The sequence below is a fragment of the Cyprinodon tularosa genome, unplaced genomic scaffold (assembly GCF_016077235.1).
Source record: "Cyprinodon tularosa strain WSP-4 unplaced genomic scaffold, ASM1607723v1 ctg420, whole genome shotgun sequence".
Classification (NCBI taxonomy): domain Eukaryota; kingdom Metazoa; phylum Chordata; class Actinopteri; order Cyprinodontiformes; family Cyprinodontidae; genus Cyprinodon; species Cyprinodon tularosa.
In genome coordinates this window covers 736,576-763,408 of record NW_024039142.1, presented here as the reverse complement: position 1 = coordinate 763,408, position 26,833 = coordinate 736,576, and the positions used below count along the sequence as shown (strand labels likewise).

At 42.4% G+C, this 26,833-nt stretch overlaps 1 protein-coding gene across 2 annotated transcripts; it reads left to right on the top strand.

Annotated features, from left to right (window-relative positions):
* Positions 1-1,011: 1,011 nt before the first annotated feature.
* zbtb7a (zinc finger and BTB domain containing 7a) lies at positions 1,012-25,819 on the top strand. Of its 2 annotated transcripts, none has more exons than XM_038299260.1 (4): positions 1,012-2,015; positions 10,919-11,482; positions 14,168-15,033; positions 18,404-25,819. In XM_038299260.1, exons 2-4 carry the CDS (start codon positions 10,997-10,999, stop codon positions 18,831-18,833), a joined length of 1,782 nt encoding a protein of 593 aa, XP_038155188.1. In that variant the 5' UTR covers positions 1,012-2,015; positions 10,919-10,996; the 3' UTR covers positions 18,834-25,819. The 2 variants fall into 2 exon arrangements, with proteins under 2 accessions (XP_038155188.1, XP_038155187.1); XM_038299259.1 differs by lacking the exon at positions 1,012-2,015 and adding an exon at positions 6,347-6,992.
* The last annotated feature ends 1,014 nt before the right edge of the window (positions 25,820-26,833 follow it).

The window sequence follows — 26,833 nt, the reverse complement described above, 5'->3', positions numbered from 1 at the left end:
GCTCCGAAGCAACTCAACATTTTTGCTCTCCAACTCACTGCATGGCACAATGGCTGGCTTACACTCACTGAGTGGGTGTGCTGGTGGGCATTTTGGAAGTGGTGCAATGGGAAGAACGTGCACACATGGGAATTCACATCTAACCGCAGCATGCGGGGAAGATCTCAGCTCTGTAATGTCCTCACCTGGTGGAGCTTTGCAGGTAATCTGAACAGAGGGTGTGTATTGAGGGGGCTGCTGGCAGCCCCTGCTGTGTGTGTGTGTATGTGTGTGCTGGAATGTGCCAGGGCTTGCTTTCAGGGTGGGACATTATGACCTCAGGCGATTGAATGGGTGGGTGCGACTTGCATAGGAGTAGAGAGGAGTCACACTCAGTTTTAACCCCAGAGTCCATAGACAAATGTCAGATTAGAGCAGATGACAGTCCCAGTGGAAGAACCCACTGGGCAGGCAGGGGTTAATGATTTGTGTCAAAATCTGGTTCAATTTAGGATTATGACAACTGCCTGCTTTTCAGTACTAAGTGTTTCCCACCTTACTTTCATCTTGGCAGGGGGAGGAGGAGGAGGAGGGGGGAGACAGAGGGTACTGTGTCTTTAAGAGAGAGAGAGTGTGTGTGTGAGTGTGTGTGAGAGAAAGAGAGAGAAAAGGGAGGGACCTCTTTGCCCTCCAGAAACCAGGAAGGGAATTGAGTTGATCTGCTGCTGCTTGGTTAGCGCATACAGGGGCTTTAAGCTGCACCACAGTGAGAGGGAGATAGAGAGCTCTGGAGAGGAGGAGAGGAGAGGGCTGAGATACCCACAACAAGCACCATCACGGCCATCACAGGTGAGCTGAAGGCGACCTGTCATCCCCTCCTCTGCCTGCCCTGGGCCTGTCGAGCTCAGGGGGGTGGGAGCAGGCAGAGGAGAGAGGGAGGACTGAGGGAGGGGAGCCAGAATGGAGAGCAGGGTTGGGGGGGGGGGGGGGGGGGGGGGTGACCAGAGAGGTGAGGTGGGTTGCAGCAGCAGCAGCCCCTAGTCAAGGTTCCATTTTTTTTAAAATTTCCCTTAGATATGTCCTCTGTAGAGCTGTTTACCTCTGAAGAATCTTGTGATAAAGTTCATAGGACGTGATCAAAACATGAACTTTTCAGGCAGGTGGAAGCACTTAGAGGAGGAAGAGGAGGAGGGAGGGAGGTGTCAGAGGAGAAGGAGGAAGCAAAAAAATAATGGTACTGAACTAGCTACAAGCAGTGGCAGCAAGTTTACAGGACATTACAGGGACAGGCACTCATTGCAGGGTGTGCTGGATGTGCAAAGCATGTCTGGGTGGCATTGGGTTGTTTAGAGGAGGGGTGAGTCAATTTAGGTCAGGAGTTTCAAGTGTGTCTGAACGACCCAAGAGCACTGAGCTGATGAAAGAGCGTGCGGCCGATGTTTCAGTGCTGTCCTGACAGTCTGGGCTGAAATTTGTTTTGTTTTTTCCTCCCACAGTGCTCTGCCCTGTTTGATGGCTGCTCTGTACTTTAATACATTGCAGGCTTCTAGCAACACACTGTAGTGTATAATTCAGCCCTGGGTTGCTTACGTTAGAGCAGGCTTGGAGATAGTGGGGGTGGTGAGGGCAGAGAGGGAAGCTGGGACTCGTAGTCCGCAGCTGGGGCTGTGGGAACCAGGTGACATTGGGTTTCAGCCTCCATATCCCAGAGTGCCTTGCCCTCGGCCATGGAGGAAAGGGAACTGCCGTCAGCCTATCTCTGCGAGGAGGTGTGGTGAGTGAGCCGCTGTGAAGCCAATGAAGTGAGGGGATGCAGGAGCAGAGTTGTGGGCTGAAAATAGAGGGTGGTGGTGGATGGGATGGGGGCGGGTAGGTGTCTGTGTGGGATCAGGCAAGGGCTTGCCTGTATGACTAGGGCCACTCACAAGTTTCCTGCCTGGTAATGCTCTAGCCCTGCCCAGAGACACAGGCAGCAGAGCTGGCCGGCAAAGCAGGGGAAGGCAAAGAGGTCCCGAGAAACATTTTCTGCCTATTTGGTGAGCATAACAAAGACATCCACACACACACTATGTCTTTAGGCTGGGATTTAGATGAGATGGGAGGCAAGCATGGGAGGTAAACACCAATGTGTCTTAACAGACCTCAGAGTTCTTGACCCGCTTGAAGGCAGAGCAGGAGTTGAGGGGTCAGGTGCTACATTGATTATCTGTTAAAGTTGGCTTTCTTAACTTTGGACATTGAATTCTTTATGTGTTGTCTTGATTCTGTTAAGATGTGCTCAGTTAAATAGATCTGTTTCTAATGTTATTTGCATATACTGTACCTCTGCTTCTTGAGGGGTAAGCCAGAGGGAGATACTTGGCTGAGCTGCACCTGATAGCTCCAGGGACACAGGTGTTGAGTAATAGTTTTAGAAACTAAACTAAAGCGGCATCTCGCCTTAATGAGGCGGAGAACAGGTGACATCTTGTGACAGCTGAACCCCCCCCCCCCCCCCCCCCCCCCCCCCCCTCCTTCCAGCAGAGCAGATTGCTTCGACTGAGTCTGGGCAATATTATTGCAAAACTTAAGCTCTGGGAACTTTGTGTTACCATCCCCAAAGAGCATTAGTGTTCACAGATTGATTTCAGTCGTTCAAACCATGCTCAATCTCATGACATGCCTTCACTCTTTACCGCTCATCTCTCCCATCCTCGCCAGCATCTTGTTTAAAGCAGATTGTAATTTCTTTTGCCGCCATGTAACACTTGCTTTTTTAGCCAGTGGTTTCAAAACTTCACAGCAACCCTCACTGTCTTCCTCGATAACCAGATGCTTTTTTTTTTTCCTTTTTCTTTTTTGGCTTTGCATACTTGTCGAACCCGTTCTTACAAATGTGTGGGCATGGAGAGGGTAAGTGAAGAGCACTGTACGCCCATTTTATGAGAACCTTTTTTGCACTGCTGCTGTAAATGAAGTTCAGCACTTTTTCTTGTTCATTTCAGGCTCACAAAATAGACTAGCTACTGTGAATACAGTCCTCTGTATGTGCTTTACCCTATGGATGAAGTGCGTGGTTATTTCTAGTGAATTCCAGCAAGAGGTTAAACTAGGACGCCATATGTGTTTGTATGCGTGAGTGCGTGTGTACGTACGTGCGCGTCTGTGTTACCAACAATAGACTCCAGAGGAATTGCAGGGGACTTCAGTGACTGTGGGCAGGTCCAAGACACCACCCATCAATTTGGCGGTGAGGCTGAATACAGTTTGATATTCCTGTATGTTTGTGCCTGCACCACGATGGCCCAAAACTAGCAGGTTCAGGCAGACCGAGAGGACAGGTTGTGTGATGTCGCCGTGGCAGTTTGAGGCTTTCTTTCAGAATAAAAAGCTGGCAGTATAAAGTAGGATACATGTAGCTGTCATATTGTTTGTTTAAAGGTTTATCCATGTGTTAAAATGGCTTTCTACAGTAGATAGTTGTTGTTTTTTTAAGAGGAGAATTTTATGCCGCCTTTTTTTTGACATGAAGGCATTCATAAAGCTTTCAAACGTTACAGTTGGAGTTGTTTCATTTGCCTCTTTCTTATTGAATGCAGCTTCACTTCCCCTCCATGATGTTTGGTTCCCCTGGTCAGCTGCTTAATATACCACAGCTTCCAGCCTGGCTAGACAGACAGACCCCTCTCTGTTGTTTTTCTGTTGTTATGCTGAAGACCAGGGGCAGTAAAGGGGCTTCTTCTGTTCTCTTCTGGGACATTTATTGTGCAGAGTTCAACACAACCTGATCAAATTAAGAGTAAGAGAGTGAGGCCTGGGATGTTTTCAAAAAGGAGCAAAGGCTCTACCTCCATCATATGAATTTTTAGAGTTGGATGCTTGTTTTTTTCTTTATGTTCAAATAGAAGGTAGAGATGTTTACGATATTTACCAAAAAAACACCCCCAATTATTGATTTAATGAGAATAAAGCCTGTGGGGAGGCCAAGGGAGGCGGATATGGGACCAGCCTGACACTGTCTGCTCGCTGATGGAGTTACTTGGTTTGCAGTGAAACAAGAGAAAGACAATGTGTGGGTTGCATTAAAGTATGGCGAGACATGGGGAGGTGGGTGGGTCCGAACAGCTTTGCCTCCTCAGCAGTGGAAAGGGGAAGTGGGTGATGTGGTGGATACTATGCAGTTCACAGTCTGAGACAGGGATGGAGCAATGATGAGATGAGAGCAACAGATGAGAGGAAAAGAAGGGGGGGGGGGGGGGGGTCAGACAGTACGGACAGGGAGACAGAGCAAGAGAAGAGCTGGTCATCTGATAACAGAGCGGGTTCTGTTACACGCCTGCCACAGGCTCACAGGAAGTCCTCCTTCCCTGTCGGCTGGGCATGCGTAGAGCTGTGCTTCCATTGCTCACTGCTTGACCACTGAAACTTTTTGACAGGAGCTTTCTTAGCGCCATGTGTTTTGCAACATGAGCAGGTTGTCAAGAAATGCTAAGTTATTATATGAAATTATAAGAGAAAAGGACAAAAACTGTAATGCATGTTTGCTGTGTAATCTTTCATTTAAAAAAAACATAAAAGGAGCAAATTATGTTTCATTATGTCTGTTTCCACCTGTAATAACCCCAAAGCTGTATGAAAAACACTACATACCCCTTTATTTAAGTTCTCAAGTGGAATTCCTTTAAAGCTTTATGGGCAGGTGGGATTTTACCAACAGTATAGCATCTTATTTTAGTATTATTCCAGTTTGGTTGGTTATAAAGTTGGAATTAGGGCTGGCCAAAGCCGACTTTGGACACCATGGACAACTTCCATTGTGGCTTAGTCGATTGCAGTTTTATAAACCTTTAAATTGTCATGACGTTTGCACTGAGTCGTTTTGTACACAGAAGCTGATGATTATTTACAAGAGGAATGAAAGTTGGAGGCAGCGCAGAAGCAAACATCTTCCCAAGGAAAGCATTTGCTGAGCATTGAACATCTAAGGTGTTTCCAGTCACGGTTATTGCCTGATAATAAAAGTGCACTGGTGTAAAATTTAAACATATGACAGCAGTTTAACTGGATGCTGTTTCACCCATTTTTATACTGCTTTCCTTTTTATTACATAGTTACTTTTGCTGGAATTGCTTTACATGCTCTATTCGTTACAAACAAAGATTATCGACACACTACCTCCATTTCCTCTCTGCATTTCCGTGGATTGCTGTTTAATTTAAACATGAAAGTAGTTTAAAGGTTCTTAAAATAGCTTTTACTACTATCCGTTGTGGTTTTGGTCCTTATTAGGCATCTTTCCAACTCTATTTAAACTTAATGATGACGCCATTAGTGCTATCTCTTGTAGGTAACCGCCCCAAACCAGACCTTTTTTTAGTCCTCTGAACTTAATTTTTATTTGTTTGTCTTATAAAAAGCAAACTTGCAACTTTTAGACGAGTCCTAGGGTGTTTATTTGAGCATGTTTGTTTCTACAAATGGGTTGAAAAGTCATTTTACTGCTTAACAGTATGACACCTGTGCTGTTGCTCAACCAGCCCCTGTCCTCCCCCCCAGCCTGAATGTGGTTACCTTTCCTCTTACTGTAGCAGGTTATTCCAGGTCTAACAGTAATTCATCCTGAGTTTATCATTGACATCTGAGACAGATTCTTTGGCCCCAATTTGCTCTGAAGTTGAGAGCGAGCCTGCAAGTTTAACTCCCCGTCTCGCCCACCGCCTTCTCACTGGCTCTGTGTTTTGGCAGTGCTTCCTGGTTAGTTTCTAGTGAAAGCTGCCAAGCCTCGACCAGCCCATGCAACTTTAGGTTTTATCAGACCCTAGCCTATTTCCTGATTTGCTCCTAACGCGGCAAATCAGGTTTCCTTCCACTTTGGCCAACAACGAGTCACTGAGCAGTGGCAGTTACTCAAAATCCAACACACACAAACACACCCCAGGGTACAACTACTCACACTTCATAGTGGATCCTTCTAGATCCGTGGGAAAAGGTCTCCATATTTTCTCCACACTCATACAAACATAAAAGCCTCTGAAAACCTTTTGTAATTCATGAATAATTTCTAAAAAAGAAAAAAAGATCTAATTTAATTGTTGTTTCACGTTTATTTTGTCAAAGATTTTATTAGAGCATCAGTCGGAACAGTTTTTGCCATTTAGATCATGCTCTTTGTTATAAATGTGTAATCAGTTTGTTACTTTGGTATCTTTCATACCATGAGAATATCTGACTGGCCTGTGCCTATTTAGTACTTCTCTGAAATAGACACATTTCACTATATTTTAACTTCTTAAATTAGTATTAGCCATTATATAGATTCTCTCATTAGATTTAAGGAACTAGAAAGTGAAAAGAGAAAGATAATGGGGGGGGGATTGGTTGTGAGTTTTTTATAAATGTTTCTAATCTGTTTATTTCGTTATGTGCGAAACATCTGGGTTACACACAGTTAACAGTTTGTTTGCTTGCATCTAAGAATGACTGGTATGTGTCAGGCAAAGATTGAGAGACATCCAGCGCGGATATTTTCGAGAGGTTCCACAGAACGATCCATGTCAGCCTAAATAAAAACCATTCCTGGTAACTCCCGCCTCATTTGGATTCTAATGAGTTTGACAGTCTGCGACAAGCAAATTGGCTCCAACTGTCTCTGTGCAGATGTTGATACATGTCGTGTTCGGTCAACTGATTAAAAAGGGGGAGAAAAAAAAAACCTGGAAAAACAGAAACGTCTCTTACACAACAGTGTCGGACGGATATTTGGGAGGGGGCGAAGAGATGTTGCGGAAGAGCTGAATGAGATGAGGGTGGAGATGGGATGGGTCGGCCCTCAAGTTGAGGCGGTTGTTTGACTTGCAAAGCAGGCCCGGGCGCTCGTGGCCCGATCACTGAGGAGAGGGCCCTTCCCTGAAAGTGGAACACAGCGTACACGGACAGCTGCGCTGCCGCTTTGTGCTAGATTGCTGGCCTTGTCACCCACAGGCATGAATTAGTGATAAGGAATGTTTCAAGCCATGAGGAGGTGTCAGGATCAGGTTTGTGGCTCCATGTTTCCTCTTTCTCTGTGTTCTGTGCAGGTTTGTTTAGGGACAGGTTGCTCCTGCTTGAAGAGCAGTCCCTTCTGTGGCTCTGAATCAGATTTTATGTGTGTGCGCATGCATGTTCGTGCCTGTGTGAGTTTTATCTCCTCGTCAGCTCAACGTCTTTACCTCGCAAAGCCATGACCCGGGGTCAACTCTGGGCAAATGGGGGGGATACAGTAGCGCAGTTCGCAGCCTTGCAGCAAAGCCTGGTTCAGAGCAGGTGCTGTGGAGCTGCCCTGCTAAAGAAAAGCAGGTCGGCTCGGCTCTGGATGCGGCTCTCAGAGATCTGTTTCCACCTGCAAAGGACACGACAGGGAGCCATATGGATTCCCTTTCTTTTTCTCTTCCTTCCTATCTCACCCCATTCTCTTTGCCTACTGTGTCATATCTCTCTCTCCTCCCTTAACTTATGCAGATGAGGGTTGGGGTAGTAAATTAGCTTATGCCATGGCTGACAAATTGCTTTGAGTAGAGCTCTGTTAGAATCATTGGCCGTTTTCTCAGACCCTATGTGGTCAACTGCCCACAATGATATGATTTAAGAGACACAAAGACAAACTGTGCAGCCACTGTTCTCATGGGACGACAACCTTGATTAAAAACATCCCACTTTACTGTATCAGAGTTAACACTGAAGGTTAAAGCAAAGATGTTGTAAAAAGACAAAAGGTAACATTTATTCCAACACATTTACATTTATGACAAAGTGTAACTTTTATTTATCAAGTTCATTATTATTATAATCATTTCTTTTAAAGTCAACATGCTTTTTCTGCAGATGGTTTTCCTTTCTGCGTATGTGTGGAAATAGTGTTATTATGATATTTTGTTGCTATTTCTTGTGAGGATTATCAAAGTGAAATATCTGAAATAGTACCTATTGTTTATTACCATAAACCTATAACTCCGTACACCCAGCAAAAGCAAATATGGGTGTTCCGATAAATTTTTTTTGGTTCCAATACAAAACTGATATCGCAGCTTTGAGTATTGACTGATACGGATATCAACCCAATACGATATCTGCATTAATTATACACTTTTATTGCTTTTTTATAATATGGAATGATAGAGAAAGCTTTTTAAAGTGATATTTATCAAAAAGAGAACAATACTTAATAAAATTAGACATTAGATCAACTGACCCATTTCTTATTCACCATAAACTGAAGCAGACAGAAGTGAAGTGTATCTATGAGTTTTCTGATATTGGGGATCTTAAAGGCAGGAGGATATATTCCGATATTCAGTTCTTGGCTGATATCAGACCGAGTTCCCATATCAGTAGCATTAAAAGCAAATACTATCATGAAAATAAAACCATCACCAAAAAGGCCACTTTACTACAACAGCAGGCAACGTGATAATCAAAATCTTACTACATCATGAACTAGAGTTCCTTTTTAAAAAGGACAGGAGAACTGGTCCTGTTCATTACTTTGTTTTTTTTATTGTATTTTTGTAAGATTGAGATAATTCCCCTGTACAAGCTGTGCCATTTCTAGAGCAACACAATAATAACAAACGGATGTCATTTGTTGCCCAACAACAAACTCTACCTGTAGTCATCACTCTAATGTTGGCGTCACTTTAAATGGACTTTAAACTGCAGTATCATTAAGATGTAGCAGTTTAGTGGTTTTAAAGCCAAAAGTTGGTTCATCTGAACACTGGAAACCAGCTGATGCCTTAAAGTCGGCTGACATTTTACTGGTAATCACACTTAGCAAAGCTGGGCAAACTGTTCTATCATTATCCTCTGAGCGTACAGCTTTTTATCTAAATGTTATCTTCATTATTACTTTTGGCTCAATTAAGCAAACTTTGACCCAATTAGGAACTGATGTGAAGGCGACACACCTCCTCAGCCCTTATGGGCTCCTACGCACAGAGGGAAGGATAAATTGAACTATGAAGTGTCTGACATCACAGGTGGGGACGCAGATAGGTGTTTCCTTACAGAGGATAAAACAAAGCATAACAGGGCAGAGGATGGGGCTGAAGAAAGAGGGCAAACTCTATTAAAAGAGGAGGGGCAGCCAGGTTAGGCAGGTTTGGTGATGAGGTGCAGCATTCGAACATACCAGGAGGATTGATCGCCAGGAATCTTGTCATTTGAAGCTTGTAGAGAACAAACCATTTAACGCAACAACCGCTCAGCCTCGCCCCCCCCCGCTGGGTCTGCCTGGCAGATGGTGACGAGGGGAGGGGGAGGAGGGGAGCTGGACAGGGTGGGTGTCGTGTGCGTTTCTGTATGTGTGTGATTTTGGTGTTATTGATGTTACTGTATTCAATCGTGTGACTGAGAAATCGAGGATGGACCGCTCTGCCCAAACCCACCCCCACCCCCCCCACTGCCTAAGCTTCAGTCGATTTATTTTAATTCCCACCAAACACACATGCACAGAAAAACACACGTGAGCGAGGGGACAGGCCTTTTCCGAAACTTGGCACGCAGTGCAGGGTGGGGTAACTAGCTCAGACCGGATTGACAACCTCCCTTTTTAATGTTGTTCCTTTCCCACTCGCCGTACGTTCTCTTCCTCCTCCTGTCGACTCTTTCTCTTCTTTTTTTTTTCCACAGGGTCTGCCCTTTGCAGGCTTCTCCACATCCCCTAACCCTCCTCTCTCTTCGTGTTCCTCCACTTTCCTTCCTCACTCTCAACTGTCATAGAGTGCATAGGCTACACAAACCCAGCTCCCAGCATGCACTCTGATCCCCTCTGCTTATCTGTCCTCCACGACCTCTTTCTTGATGTCTTCCGTAGATGTATTCATGTATGCAAGGAAACAGGCACCCAGCCACCTGCACACATGAAATACATAAATATCTTTATGATTCTCCCATTTCCCATATGCACTGCAAGTAACTAATGTTTCACACTTAGTCATCTATCTGTTTTGCCATTAGTAAGAGTAAGAGTAGTCTCTTTTTACCTCTTTCAAAATACATCAGAATCTGTCACGAGGTGCAGAGCTTTGGTGTTACCATATGGCTTGAAGACTCTTGTCTCAAGGCTCTCCAGTCCGGCTGAAAGGAGCGATATGTAAGATATTCACACTGAAGTTCAGTTTCAGGTCAGACGGGGACAGATCTTGATTCAAGCCTACTTCATAAGTTGAATTATTAGGGAGCATGTCATTACGAATGACATGTTAGGATATTTAAGAGTTAGTTAAAAAATTATTAATCATTTAATATTAGAAAATGTATTAGGGAAATTCTATATTTTTTCTCTGTTATTATACCTGAATGATGTTTAATGTAAAAAAAAATCTGGTGTCAAACAAATGATTAATTTTGAGGCCATTTTCAGAGTTAAAGAAATTAGATAAGGGTTTGATGCACATAGAGAGATTATCTTTTAATCCTTTACATTTCTGTTGAATCAGACCTATGGCCTCTAACAGATAACTCTCAGGACTTTTTTCATTTTCGATCTAGCTGCCATAGTCCTTAGAGAGAAGAAAAAAGCCACAAACTGCGTGGTTAGTGCATCTCTAATTATGAATAGATTAGTTATTGTTTCCGTATCTTTAACTGCATATTGTGCAGGGTAATAAAAAGCATATAAAGATAATATGAACAAAATGTCAAAAATGTTTGTATTTACATCCTTGCTTCTTCATCCCTTGTAGATCTTTCTCACAGCTGGTTTATTAAGGTTTTAACCAGGTTGTAATAAATACTGCCTATATGCTTTGATTGGATTAATTTCCCTTGTTCTTGGATTTTATTTAATTTTAAAAATGTTTAGTAATGTGTGGATCTAATTTTGCAGATTTCTGTCCCATTCAAACAATATTCCTCTCGCTTTCCTATCCAAAAATGAAAAACTGACTGATGAATCTTTTATCTATCTGTTATTTTATTTCAGATAGGCAGACAGACAGACGGCAGGACGGATACACGGGTGGGGGCTGTGCTTGGCGGCTCGGCGGCAGGCTGGTGGAAGATGTCGTCAGGGGCCGGTGGGAGAGGAGGAAGGCGGCTCCGGGGTATAACAAGCACTGGGGGCGGGGGAAGGCGAGGAGGAGCAGGAGAGGCAGAGGAAGGTCCTGTGGGGATCCCTTTCCCTGAACACAGCGCAGACGTCCTGGGCAGCCTGAACAAGCAGCGGCTCAGCGGCCTCCTTTGTGATGTGCTCTTAGTCACCCAGGACCAGGAGTTTCCGGCTCACCGCTCTGTCCTCGCATCCTGCAGCTCTTACTTCCACAAACTCTTCACTTCGGGGATCGCCGCCGACCAACAGAACATCTACAACATCGACTTTGTTCCAGCGGAGGCCCTGGGAGCTTTGCTGGACTTCGCCTACACGGCGACGTTGACTGTCAGTCACAGCAGTATTGCTGACATCCTTGCTGCTGCACGCCTCCTGGAAATCTCTCCTGTCCAGGATGTCTGTACTCACCTGCTGGACACCAAAGTGCTCTCCCCGCCGGTGAGACATCTTTAAAAAAACAAAAAATTGTTGATAAAGGTTGTATACCCACCATCTGCAACTTTAGCTTTAGATGCAAAAACACTACAAAGTTTTACAGCTGAACACAACGATAGAACCAGATACTTTAAAGGTATAGAAGACGATCTGTTATTTCCTGGTGGATCATCTAAATAAGTGGTCCTCCTAATTGTCAATTATTCTGGTGATATGTTTATGTAATGCCGTCCAATGTGCTCGCCCATTAGTTATCTTTTTCTGCGCATGCACACTTTCAGGTGTGTGTGTGGTTAGCTACAGTTTCAGACAGTCATTGAAGTTCACCTTTCCCACCGAGGTTTGATTTGAAATGCTTGAGGGTCGTAAGAGAAAAAGTATCTATGAAGTGTATTAGAAGAAAAGAAAGGCCTCAGAAGAGACAGATATATTCCGGAATGCTTTGCGTGAAGAGTTCTCCTCGCAAAGCATTGTGGGATTTGCTTTCACAAAGACCCGCTGCCGCCATAGGCTGTCACTACCCAAGAAGGGCGACTAATAACAAAGATGGCAAGCTCCACACAGTGGAGGAGGAGTTGCATGACCAACGGGGAGCAACCAGTAGTGATCATCTGTCTGAACGGTCAGTTAACTAAGTTCGCTATTAAGTCCACTATATAGCCCCCGCTCTATATAGTGATTGAGGGATTTAGGGGTTGCGCGGACGTTTGGACACAGTTAGCTTGTATGAGCTATGAGAACAGCAACTTTTAAAAAGAGCGTGCACGAAGAGAAACTGGCTCATGCATGCTTTCACACACGTTTAGTAGTCTTTGAACGGGTACAGGATTGTGCATTTGCATTTTTTTTAAGTGGAGAGGACGAATCTTTTAAAAAATTTGTGAAAATCCTCCAAAATACCTTTAATATGTTTATCTGGATTAAATGTGAACAACACACAGTTCTATTTATTTATGAAATAATAGACGTAAATAGCACTTTTAATGTCTTGGAATAGATAAACAGACCCCACCCGGTTGGATTTAGGTCTTGACTTTTAATGCACCATTTCCCTCCTGCTGGAAGGATTTTTGAGGTTGCGACTTAATAGAAATGCACTATTTGCTTTATATATTTCATGTGTACAGTTTTAATGGCCAATCGTTTAAAAACAAGTTTGAAAAAACTTATTGTTTTAGGCGGTTTGAACGGGGAAGCTACTTCCTTTAGACCATCCACATTGAAAATAATGCATACAGTCATCATGGCACCCACCTCAAAAAAACAGTCAGCATAAACAGACTTACATCATGGCCTGTATCAGTGCCTCTCACTATGCCAAACACACACCCACAGCTTGGAGTTAGTTTAACACTTACTCATGCTGAGCCAACAACATTTGCTGAAGCACAGCATGCTCCTTCACAGGCTACAGACACAGCACCGTACAACATCTTCAACTGCAGCAGGGATGTTCGCCTGTGGAACGGCAAATCATTCATGCTGCAGTCAGCTGTTGGTGGATATGTATGTTTTATTGATTTTTTTGTTTGTGTAAATCTTCAGCCCTTGAGTATAGGTTTTATATAATTCAGATTTCTGTTGTTCAAAATATTTCTTTTTTAGTTTATAGTGCTGTAGGCGGCCATAAATCATGTGACCCGGGAGGAAAGCCGGTGTCCAGCTGAGTAAGAGAGAGAGAGCTGTTTGTGTAAAAGTTGGTTTGACTGCTTTGAAAGAAAGATGGAATTAAATGAATAGATTTTGTATTTGCAATTATCTGTAGAGGTTAGCAGTGTTAAATAGCATTTTCTGTATTCCTCAGAATCTGCTGGTGAGGATTCTCAGTCATCCAGGTCATAGTCATTTGAAAGAAGTTAAAAATCTACTGGACTTTGTTTCCAAGTTTGAAGAGGTTTTGCTTCCCATCAAGGGAGCTTTTTCAATTCAAAATGTCAGAATTAGCGTTAAGTTCGAGGCTTTATTGAGTGGACCAAAACAAAGCCTTGTTTTGGTCCAATTTGTGTCCGGTTCAATTTGCATATGTTCTAAGCCAAAGTGTTTTGAGCCATTCTATAAAGCCTTGAACTTAACGCTAATTCTGACATTTTAACTCAACATTTCCCAAACAAAAACTTTTTAAAGCACAGAGGGGGTCAGTGATAAAAACAGTCAATGTCAAGGCAACATTTTCAGTTTCTGATGAAGTTAGCTCTGATCAGTTTGTCCTTTTTTATTTTTTCAACAACACGTCTGTTTATGGCAGGGACTAACTGACACTGGATTCCTCTCCATTGATTTGGGAGTAAAAGAACCAGATCCATCAAAGTCCAAAATGACCACTGAACACATGAACGTCTAGCTCTCTGAAACAGAAAGAACAGCCAACATTCCTCAGTTATATGCTTCTGCTCATGGAAGGTGAAATTCGTGTGGTTCCAGTCTCCGCCGTAGGGTTTTTATTTTACCGTTAGCTTTTAACATCGCAGTTTGTCATCCAACTGGCTCCGCTGTTCTATTGTTTCATAAAAATATTACCTTTTCTAGAGGTTTGCACTTCGTTTTATGTTTTTAGTTTTTTTATGATTGTATTCTTTTTTGAATGCTTCAAATGCGTTATTCTTTTCTTCTTAGCTGGTGGTTTGTACTCACTTTCATTAATGCAAATCTTCCCTTCCCAGACTCACTTTTCCTTTCTTATCCCAACAGGCGGGCAGTGAGCGAAGAGACGAAGACGAAGAGGGGAAATGCAGAGGAGTCAAGGAGCAGGGGAACCGAAACCGAGCCCGGGAGTACCTGGAGTACTTCCAGAGAGGGGCGCACTGGAGCAGCAGCTGCAGCACGCCAGAGCTCAGGGAACTGCCCACACACCTGCACTTTAATCATGGTAACGGTAGCACCCCCAGCAATGGGACTCCTGCTGGCCCCGGAGAGTACTACTCCCCCCTGGCCCTGGCCTTGTCACAGCCCCATGCACAAGAGCCCGAGGAAGAGGATGAGGATGAAGAGGAAGATGAAGAGGCAGTTAAGGGCAATGGAGTCAACCTGGGGTCCTCATACTACCCTTCATCTCAAAACGGCCACTTCTACCTCCCCTCCGAGTCTCGGCAGGAGACAGAAGTGGAGGACGGCTGTAGGGAGGTGAGGGAGGGAGGTTCTGCCAGCGCCCTGCTACAACAAATGATGGACTCCATTGAGAGGCAGAAGAGGCGTGCAGCAGCCGGGGAGGAGCAGGGAGACGGGGACGACCCCGACATGGAATTTTACTTGAATTATTTTAGCAGCACGCAGCACGAAGACGCAGCTTCCGCTTCGCTTATGCACAGTGTGCCGTCGCTGTGGATGTCACGAGGCAACGCAGGCCAGCACACGGCGGTGGGAGAGAGGGTGGGCGAGGAGAGAGGAAACGGAACCGGAGGAGGTGGAGGGGAAAGAAAGATGCGCTCTAAGGCCTTTCAGAAGTGCCCCATATGCTCGAAGGTCATTCAAGGTGCAGGCAAGCTACCGCGCCATATCAGAACACACACAGGAGAGAAACCCTATGAATGCGCCATCTGCAAAGTGCGCTTTACCAGGTAAGCCCGTTTAATGAAGGGACTACCTCATGTCACATGTGCTAATAGTCTTGGACAAACGACCTAGTGGAGGGAGATACCACAGGGCCAAGAGCTGGAGAATTAGCGCTAACCACCTTAACTTTGCATTAGGCAGTGCAGTTTGTGTCCACGTTTACCCTGATCATGGATTGACAAGGTACTAAACAGATTTCCTACTAATGTAACATCACAGGGCTGTGAGGGAGGGGGCCGGAGTGTTATAAAGGTCAGTTTTATGCTGGCAGCCCTCATGACAAAGTCCTGGAATTTTAACTTCGGGGTCCTATAAAAGAAGGCTGTGCCATGAATGTGTTATCTTGTGAAAGGTGGCCATAAAAGAATGTATTCTGATACACAGGGGGACTGCAGGCCCTGGATGGCGTTCTGATACAGTGATGTGAACTTTTGATCTGCTGTTATGCTGCTTATTGCCCACAGCAGAGTATTTACACAACCCCCTCCTCTGTCACTCCTTCGCTTCTCAAATAAAATCTGCTGCGTGTCCCTTTGGAAACAGATAGACGTGGCTTATCTGCATCTATGCGTCAGGTTTTCCCTTTTTGGGAAGGCTTGCTCTTTCCTACAAATAATTACTTAAATCAATTAATAAGTTGGTTTGTTTTAAAAATAGATGCTACCATCTGAACATATCAAAAACCCCTTTTAGCAAGAGGAAAACTGTTCTTAATTTACTCTCCAGCTAAATTTAACCAACTGGGGAAGGAGGGGGCATTGTGATCTTAATCCTGTTTGATCAGGGTTAAGGGTTTGCCTTGCACAGTATTAAATCACTGCTATCCTTTAAATAATTCAACTCTGTCAGTGGGCCATTTTGTCCAAATGTTGCAGCCTCATTAAGAGCGTTTCCTCTTCATCTTTGTTTGTTAATGTTTTTATGTCTGGGTCACAGATCTGCAAAGGTTACTGTGGCTTTAATCAGCTGCCTGTATCACAGCTAATATAATAACTTATAAGACATTTGCCCTGTTTGAGTGTGTGTGTTTGTGAGTAGGCAGGTTCAGTTGGAGTTGTCCTAACAGCAGCACTTATTTGTCCTGGAGTGTAGGAAGGTTAGACGATTTAAGAGCTTGAAAGCTAGAGGGAGGTAGTAAAGGCTAAAGGGGGGACCGAAGGACAAGAGTCAGAGGAAGGCCAAGGCAGCCTGATAAGTTCAGTGAGCAGTGTTTCGCTGCAATGATATGTCCCAAAATGTTATTCAATTGGACATTAAAACAGTATTTAGCGCTTAGCATGTTTAGCTTTATTTAATGTAAAAATGTTTCCCCTAAAGAAGAAAACTAATCTGAGTTTTCTGAAAGGCCAAGATTTGCGATCCTGGATGGTTGCTGACAGACGGGTCCAGAAGGATAAAAGAGAGAAACCTTGATTGAATTCCATTCAGCCTCACTGTTTAGGGGAATGCAGACGTGTCTGGTCTAGAGCTCCCCTTTAATATACCACCAGTGTTTGGTGAGAGCAATATTGTAATCAAAAGGACTGTTTGCAAGGTAGGATTTAGTATAAAGTACAATACTTGCATATCCCGCATGACAGCAATGTGTTCTGTCTGTTGGATAGACTTTCCGGGCTTTTGATGCCTGGACTAGTATATATTTGTGGATAAGATGCTGAAGATCAAAGAGTTATGTGAGAGTTGTCAGTACAACCTGGTATCACTTATATCTGGTCGGTTCACAAATGAGAAAAACTGCAGATTTTCCTGTTTCCCACTAAATGGTTGCTCTTCAAGGCCAATCAAGTTGGTTTTACTAAAATAAAAAATCCACTCTGTTCATGGATTGGTTTTACGTTCAGAATCTATGTGGTGTTAGGAAACCCTAAAAAATGGCTACTCTTAGGCCCGGATCTTTGGAAGGTTTGGCCTCTTATGTCAGAGGAAATGTGTTTGTAGATGCAGTGCAGCTCTTCAAAGACAGTGCAGAGTGATTTGCGTTTTCAATGCAGCAGAGAGCATTTTTTCTGCGTCATATTCTAATGACCAAACTGCAAAAATTCACGGGTGGAGGATACGCAAATGTAAACATTTACAACCTGCAAAGCATTTTTCCAAATCAGAAACTGAACTGCGGCCGCAGTTTTGTGTCTTTTTAGTGCTTCTGAAATTCAGTCACAAACTGACATGTAAAGATATCTGCAGTCATTCTGGCCCCTAAGGAGGAATCGCTACAAATCGCATGTAAATATATTTGGACCATCAAAAGTAACAAGAAAAAACATATATGTAGGTTGGAAAAGATTAATGCTGCAGGACGGCAGAAAATCTATGTAGAATTAACACCAAAATGTAAACAATGACTGAATCTAAATAGCGGCATGTTTATAAAAATAGAAAATCACAGCAGCCTGCAAAGAGACATGGTGGGGGCTGAGGGGATGACAGTGTGCATCTTTTCACTACAGGGATTGTCTTCACCCTTAATTAAATAAAACATAACCGTACACGAAGCTGTACAAGTTTTTTTTTTTTACTTTTATTCATAGCACTTTTAATAGGCTCTAAGATGCACAATAACTAATATTTAGTTTCTCCATCTCTATGGCTTTGAATCTCAACTTTCTTCTATGGACACTTTCAAACTGCAATCTGCTCATTTTAATGGACAGAATCAAATCAGTTTTAGATCACCCACAACACGCCCACTTATTGCATGTACACTTATGTGCAGTTTATCGCCTCCTATTCTAAATCTTTGAGTTTTTTTACGTCCTTTTTGATTTTTCAGTTTAAGAGCTGCAAAAAAATCTTCTAATTCAGGTCAACATTTGGAGCACATCTATGCTGAATAAATCTGTTGTTTTTTATGTTTTACTTTGCCCATAATATTATTGTACAAGTCCTCATTTAAAATATAAATTAGGCCTCATCAATAGGATAACCTAAACTTCTTTCTTCTTGATTAATTTGAAGACAGGATTATGGTTTTGTCCTGTTTAAAGCTCCAACATTGTAAACAATACAGATCTCTTGAGACTATGTATCCAGAGGACCTGTGTTAATGTGCAATCAAGCTCTGGTGTGTGGTCACACAGATAAAGATGTAAAGTTTATGACTTCTCCTCAGCTGGACTTGCAACCCTCACAGACCTGGAGGAGAGCCAATATGTGACAATTAAAAGAAAATGAAATCATTCCAAGCCTATTAAGATGATCCTTGCAAGCGTGAAATTTAGTAATAAATTTTGTGATAATTATTTACTAATGCATAAACCAAATAGTGAAGCTGGCGGTTTGAACACGCCGCACTCAGACAAAAGTGAGCTGTTTGCTTTGAATGTTAGACATTTTCTTTGTGTATTCTTAAGCCTTGTTTGTCTTTCCTCCTCTCAGGCAGGACAAGCTCAAGGTTCATATGCGAAAGCATACAGGAGAGAAGCCTTACCTGTGTACACAATGTGGAGCCGCCTTCGCTCACAACTATGACCTGAAGAACCACATGCGTGTCCACACTGGCCTCCGCCCCTATCAGTGCTCAAGCTGCTTTAAGACATTTGTGCGTTCAGATCACCTGCACCGCCACCTTAAGAAGGACGGTTGCAATGGCATCCCCTCCCGCCGGGGCAGAAAACCACGGGTGAGAGAACCGGGGCTCCTGGAAGCCCCCCAGAGCCTTCTGAGCCCCAGCCCCGAAACTGGGCCCGGACCTCGCACCATCAGGGGACGGCGGCGCTCCGACGCATCTGCAGAGATGGAGGCTGCTGCTGAGGAGCACAAACACAGTCCTCAGCTGCAGGAGCTGGGGGGAGAGACAGGACCCTGAGCCTGCAGGGGACCACCAGAACGCTGCTGGACGCCACAGTTGCTCTGCACGGCCTGTGAGACAGGCCGGTGGACAGAGAAGACAAAAAAATAAACATGCAAAGGCAATTTAAAAAGACAAAACAACTAACTATTCCTCTATAAACCAAATCAGGGTGTCACAGATCTCTAATCTTTATATTTCTCTCTCCTTTTACTTTAGGAATTGGAATAGACTTGCAAGCACTTCATTTGTTTTATTTGTTAAAGAGGAAAGAACGCTTCAAATCATCCACCCGTGACGTCCACTTTCTGGGCTTTATCTCTTTATATTAGACTCTCTTTTTCTTTTCTTTTTTTACATCAGCATATGCAGTTAGGCAAGTGTATGATAGATACAAAGAAACACCAAACAACTATGCAGTTGATTTAAATTTTTATTGGTTTTGTCCTCACAGCCTTCAAGCTCTGAGAGAGGTGACTGTCACGCACCTTCTGGCTGCTGTACCAGTGAAGCCAGGACAAATCCTCCCAGCAGCAACTCTATTTTTTTTTCTATTCTTTCGCAGCTTTGAGATGTACAGTTACCATAGAAACAACATTTCCACAATATGGTATATGCAAGGAAAACTCACCAATGTTTTGATGCAAGACCGTTTTTATTCCGTCTTAATTGTTCCAGAAAGAATCAGGCGAGGGGTTGATTGAAGTGTTACTTACTCTAAAAAAAATGTTGTTGTTTTTTTTTTTGTTATTGTTTTTTTGTAATCGGTGGTTTGTCTTATTGAAAAACGAGTTTGGCTTGAGTTGAATCCACTTTAGCGGGAGCTCATCGTTCACAGGTAGAGTATGGCGAGGGGTGGAGGGTGTGTGTTTTTGAAGCACTACCGTTCTTAATGTATCTGTCGGCTTAACCACATGGCCTCCTGTCCCTCACAGCCCTGCAATGTCAGAGTTTGTTTGACCTGTTGATTTTGTCTTAATTCTTTATCTTTTTTTTTTTTTTGTTCCTTTGGGTACTCGACACTTTATAATTGTATACGTGTGTATATAGCAGATGCTGATATGGCATTGGCCCTTCTCTCACTGAGGTGTACTCACTAATTTTTCCTTTTTGGCTTGATGTTAGTTTTCTCAGACACAGTTGAAGTTTTGGGGTGAAAGAAACAAAGCTGTGTGAATGTTCAATTTCAAAAACAAACAAGCAAAAAAAAAAAAAAGAAAAGAATATATAAAAAGTCAGCTAATTGTCAGAAACTTAAAACTTGACATGTACAGTTCCCGCCCAGTGGATAAGAACGTTTAATGAATGAATGTGCTTAACTTTCTACATTTTTTGGGTTTTTTGTTTTTTTTTGGGAGTCTGACCTTGTGTGACAAGGTGTGGCTGCAGGTTAAACGAATGGCAGGGAGCAAGGTAGAAAGAGTACGAAGAAGACATATGTGAGCACCTTTTTTTTCTACGTTTGCACAGCTTTACTAAAGATATCCAACAAAGCAGGAGAGGCTTATATATAAAGGAATCTGGGTTGTTGTTCAGGAGAGAGGGAGATTGAGATTAGATGCGTGTATGATGGTTATTCCGCTTCTTTCTTTGCTCCAGGGACCATACAACCATAAGGCAACCTGTGATGAAGAGAGCAATAAATACCTGTCCAAGTTGGGAGACCAGATAGCCCAGCTGCAGCTGGTTGATGGGGGAGGGGGACAAGTCAGGAGGGGGGGACTCGCAATGTCTGTTGCATTCCAAAAAAATAATCTCCCCCAGCTCAGCCACGTTTCCAGCCCGGGAGGGGATCAAATCAGACCTTTTTTTTTTCTCTCCCTCTCTCTGCCTATCCTCTAATGCCCCTGAACCAGCCTGGAGGAGATATTATTATTATTATATTAGAGCCGGGACGCCTGGTGCTGGTAGTTTACTGTACGAGTGAGTTTACATGTACATGTGTTGTGAACGTGCGTGTGTGTGTGTGTGTGTGTGGCAGCCAGGGTCCCTCTGGCCACATCATCAGTGTGTGAGTCAGCCACAGCCTGTTCAAACATGCACCCTGAGCTGCCAGCCCCTCTGCACTTTCCCTGTGCTATTCACGTACAGGTATCCTGCTGAGAGGAGGAAAAACGCCACCGCTCACACTATCTGCTTTGATATGGTCAGTAAATGCAAGGTTGTTTGGCTAATTTTTCTAGTCTTAACAATGCATGTCCAGATTCCAGGGTTGTATATGAATCCCCCCCCCCCCCCCCCCCCCAACATCCAGCTTATGCAATCAGAATAACGATGCAAACACATCCGACTGTTTTCCTGCATAAAAAAAAACGACATTGTTTAGTTATCTTACAACCTCAGATGAACAATTACCAGGGAAGATATCACAGTTTTTATATGTATATACTTATTTAACAAAAATGATTTGGAAAAAAATACACATATGTAAACAAGTCTTTCAAAAAAAGAGTGTGTATTTGATTTGCTGCACCAAATTATGATTATTATTTTTTTTTAACACCCAAATCCTGAGATGCTAAACTTGTCGGTAGCAGCTAATTGTTTGGGGACAGTGTAAACAGTGTAAAGCTTTACGCACTGGTCTCTTCTTTCTCAATGAGATTTGGTTCAGGAGTCTAATAGTTTATTTGTTTGCAACTTGGGAAAGCTAAGCCATAGTTGCTTAAAAAAAAGTAAAAATTTAAGCCATACTTGATCAGTCTTTTACCAGTGTGCTAATGTTTTAGGTGCTGTAATAGCCTGTTAAGCCTGAGATTCTTTTTTTTTTTACTGTACTACACATGTTGTCCATGTCAACTTGTTGCAAACTCCAGTTTTTAAAAAGGACTATTGTTATGAAATCTTTATTAACACATTCCAGATTAAAGTGCTCTAAATGTATCTTTTTCTGAATAGATTTAATAATCCAGACATAACAGACCCTTAGTTGTTAGCTGCTTTTAAAGCCAGGTGATCTGATGTCTTTCCCTTCAGACTTTTAACCCAACACATGTTTTTATACAGCATAATATCTCATGGTTTGTTGTTCATCTAAGGTTGTAAATCTTTTATTTAAAGGCATAATACGTTTTTAGAAGAGGATGTTTGGAATTTCTGTGCAAGTGCTGATTTTTGCACCTTATTCGGTTTGAGGCTGGTTATGGAGCACTTTCCTGCAGGGAGATTGGGCGCTTTGGCCAACAAAACGGGTACTTTGAAACAAACCGGTAGCAAATGAGATCAGTCCCTCTTTTCTGTCCATTGTGGTAAACTTGAGTTCCCTTTGTACTTGTTGTTGAGAAGATATAAGAGAGTAGTTCCCACAAGAGAGGCCTAACTGGGTCATGTACACACCAATGAGGTTTGTGATCCAAAAGAATGCACTTGAAGTTCGCTGTCAGTGATTGTCTTTACGTCTTAATATAAAATATGGAGGCAGAAGAAAGGGCACTTTGTATGTGTTTGTATATCCATCCTTTATTGTGTGTTTGCACATGCACAAGCTGGCAGGCAGGCTGGAGGGTCTCAGGATAACTGTTCTAAACAAGCCTTTGCATCCATCCCATCTGTTCTCAAACCTACACGTGCTTCTGGGGATGAGTCCACGGTTGCACAGAAGCAGAAATATCGCTCTGCAAATCGAAGTGTCGGACAGCAGCTTGTTTATCTCGCAGCTCTCTGCGCAGGTTTTCATAGCACTAGTTTACTCTCGTTGGTCAATGTCAGTCAGGGGTTGTCAAAGTCTTATGTTCCTTTTTTTTTCCTCTTTCATAAATTAAATGGGGGTTTTAATGATCGTACAGCAGCGCTCCCAATTCTAGACCATTGTAAGCTCGTTAACGTCTGTCTTTATTTGTGGTGGTACTTGGAATGGACTGCTTAAACCCTCTGTGTCTTAATGTGGATGATTTTTTTTTCTCTTCTTTTTACCCAACATTACCTGTGAGCCATTATAATCTGACCTTAGGGTAGTTTTTGTTGATTGACCAAAGCTTTTTGTTTTCCATCTTAGTCAAATGCAGACTGGGGATAATAAGTGTGTTTTTTTTTTCTGTTTTCTTTTTTTTTTTTTATTCAGTCTGAACCTCCCTGACTAAGCCATGGATGCTCGTCATCTTTCAGATCATTTTACTTGAGTTCACTTCCTCTCATTCTTTGTATGTTTGTAAAAAAAAAATGGTTCAGAGGTTCAAGGATGTATAGCCTGTTCTTTAATTTTCTTAAAATTGTGTGTTTCGCTGAAGCTGTTTTTTTTTTTGTTTTCCTAAGAAATTTGTACATGGCGGTATGTATGTGTGATTTGGGGGAAGGGTCATAGTTTTGGATGCTGTGCCAGGAGGATAGGGTGTATAAAATAAGGGTGCTTGTGGGTGGGGGTATGGATAAAAAGCCTAAAAAGCACTGGAGATGGTGCTTCAGCTGAGAGAGCAAAAGTTTGCACTATTGTAAAAACGTCCTCGTCCTGCTTCTGGGGAGAAGGACCCGAGACCTCAACTAAAGGCCTGCAAGTGTCTATGAGCACAGAGCAGCGTGGTCGATACTCAACGGTCTCTCAGAGTCCTTTCAAAATCCTCCTTTAGATCTAATCATGTACAGTATGTTGAGAAATATACAGACTCCCAGGAGTAACATACCAAAGCCGGAAAAATAAATAAATAGGTTTCCTTGTCATCACTGGACATTTTAAGCTACCGATTTTAGGTTTTATTCTTTATTCTAAAGGCTTTTGATAAGAGATTCTCAGATGGAAACAGAATTTTATTTTTAGATTAAGAGATCATAGAGTAAAACTTTATGATGAGCAGTAAAGCTTTTCTGAAGAAAAAAAAAACTTGAAATGTTTGACTTGTTCCAAATCTGTTCGAAGGTGACACAGATAGCCACATCTCTATGTTTATTGTTCTGATTATGAATCAATGCCTACCAATACTCCTTTTCTAAGACTGTTTTTGCTCTTGATCTCTGGTGAACTGAATGACTTCAGTGTGTTATCTGAGAAGGTTGAAGTGACTGTAAATGATCTGTGGCCTTGTCTGAGGAGTGTTAAGCTTATTTTGTTTGATTCCAGACTATTGTGGAGTGTGGGGCTGAGGCTGACTCTCACCGGGTTGACTGTTCAGCATCAAGGGCCAAAGCGTGCCTTAGGGATCAACAACAAAAATCTGTTCAATTATTTTGACATAAAAAAGCTGAATTGGCATCCTACGGTAGGGAATTATTTAGTCATTAATGTAAAGACGGCTCGTTTCTTTACTTTTCTTGCATCTGGGTCTTGAACAGCTCTGATGTGTGCTCGCAGCCTCAGCCCCAGACCAAGGTTACTCCGACGCAGGCTACAGGCTCCAACTTTCCCTACATTTTCGTGGGCTGTTTTTTTTTTTTTCTTCAGACTTGACCTCGACATGTATCTGTCTCGTGTTATTATCAAAGATTCTTATTAAATCTATCTGAGAAGGCCACCAAACAAAGACAAACGATAACTAGAACTGTAAATATTCTAACAAAGCAGGACGTGCTGACTGTTAGTATAGCCTATAACGACTGTGGAAAGGGTAGCTTCGTTTAGTCCTTTTGCTGCACCTTGTTTTTTTTTTTTTTTTTTTTTTTTCTTTTTCTTCATCAGGCTGTTGGTGCTCAGCAAGCCTGAGTGCAGCATATGCAGTACGGCTCCATGCTCAGCATGGCTCTGGCGCTCGCACAGACAGCCCTGGGTCCTTCAGAGGCACAGTTCTGTCTGATGGTTGCCTCTCAGCCAAGTGGACACAGTTTGCACTTGGAGTCTTTGTCAGTCTCTGGGGGATACAAAGGTTAGCACACAGGGAGGATTAAACATGGCCGGTTGGGCAAGGCTGAGTGTTATTTTCAGTTTAGGAAGCCCGAGCGATGAGCACTAGAGTCGATTCGCCAAACTAGCACGGCCACATTTATACAGGAGAGTTTGTTATATGTTTGGGAAAACAAAGAGACTATTGCTGGTCTCTTCTGTCTTTATGTAAGTACTACTCAGGTGGAAAATTCACTGCTATGCATTGGGTTTCATTATCTGCTCAGTTTATAGCTTGTCTGGTTATTCGTTCCCAGACTTTTTCTGCCATATCCCTCTGAAGAATTTTTGCATCATAGTTCGTCAAGAAGGATTCCCTCAGTGGGATGTTCCTGCAAACAACAGCTCCTTCTAACCGATACTCATAGTTAGCTGTTCGGCTTTTCTTAGGAATTGATAAATATCTTTGACTCATTGCTCATCTTCTCCATGGAGGGAGTTTCCACCCAATCATAAATAACACACCCTCATAGAGGAGTCATGAAGTCAGAAAAAAGAAAGAAAAGGATTAAAGTATGTGGTAAACTGGAGATTTTTATTAAGACTTTTTAGTTTACTAACACCTCAGACCAAAGTCAGGATTCATTCCACGATATCACACAGTGAGGTCCATGCAAGTCCAAGACGACAGGAGGAAATGTTTGATATTTGTAGTTGTAACGCTAAGCGGAGACCCCCAACCCACCCCACAGTGTACCACTAACTTTCTGACTGCCTTTTTTTCAGCTTCTGCGATTGTAACAAAAGCACTTTGCAAGAGTCCATCTTGAATTTTGTGTTTTATCAATTTTTTTCCCTCGCTGTCTTAATTCAAATGATTATTTAAATGCAAAAATATATGTATATTGAAAATGGATAAATAGAAAGAAAAACTTGAATATTTGGTATATAGATTGATTTGCAAATGCATCTCTGTCATCCTACCACCATACCTGTTATGCAGCTTATTGCATACTCTCACTCATTGTTGTGTGGAGAGGGGCTGCAGAAGACACTTTCTCACACCTGCTTTCTGCTAGATCTTGCTGCAAAAAAAGGTCATCTGATCTCTTTCTTTTAAAGAAATGTGTATAACACCTGTAAAGAAGCTTTCTGAGAAGGCTGCATATTAATCACCTTTACATTAATAGCCTATCTGTGTTGGGAGAGGCTGGATCTGGTATCTGTATGACCATTAAATTATGAATTTCTCATCTTACATTTACGGATCAGCACAGAAATGTGTTTTGGCCTTAATAAATAAATCATGGTAACTGCACTAAAGTTGAAGTACAATGTCATTATGAGCACTAAAAAGCTCGGGAAATCATTCAGCTTGGGATAAAAGAAAAGGCGATTATTACCAATCTTTACAGAAATGTTGGCTTTATTTATTTTTTTGTTTTGTTTTTGCATAAAAAAAGTGACAGAAAAGTCAAATTTGTTCATTCAAATCCACACTGAGTCCAGATAGAGTAGAAATTATAACTCAGAGCTGACCACATCCAACTGTGTTTTTCACAAGTGAGCTGAAGACAGAAAAGCTGCCAGCTAAAGTTGTTGGAATGAAGCCACATTTAACTTACAGATCAATGAACGGGTTTTACCCACAGGGGGCAGCAGAGGTTTCTGATGTTGTGAGGCTCAGTGTGTGTCTTTTTTTTTAAACAAGCCTTTTATTTTCATGTTTTGATTTCTTTTGCATATAGTTCTTTTAGTCCATATCTGCTGGAAGCTGCAAGGAGAGGAATGTCGGGGGGGTGGTGTCAGGGTAGAGTGGAACCTGGGGAGGGATTATTGGTGTTTTCTGTTTTTGGAGACTTTGCACTTTTTGGAAACAAAAAGAGAATATTGTATATGAGACCACTAAATCCACACACATAGACCATCTAATTCCATTTTGTGTCCTTTTTTTTTTCATTCTGTTCTTTTTTTTTATATATCCAAAAAAATGTCTGGCATCTGGTTGTCTGGTTTAAAGAATATAAAATCTTTCTTATTAAAGAAAAACAATGGTTGAAAAGATTTGTGTGAATTTCTCTTACTTAAATGCAAACACGTGGGGAAAAATATGAATTGTTTGATTTACACCTGTTTGAAAATGTCTAAAACACTGTTGCCGATATAGAGGATCTGATTTTAAATTTTTTTTTTTTTTTTAGATTATGAAATGTTGGTAAAAAAGCATTTGCATCCATTTAACAAGGCTATGAATGGACATCTTTTATTTATC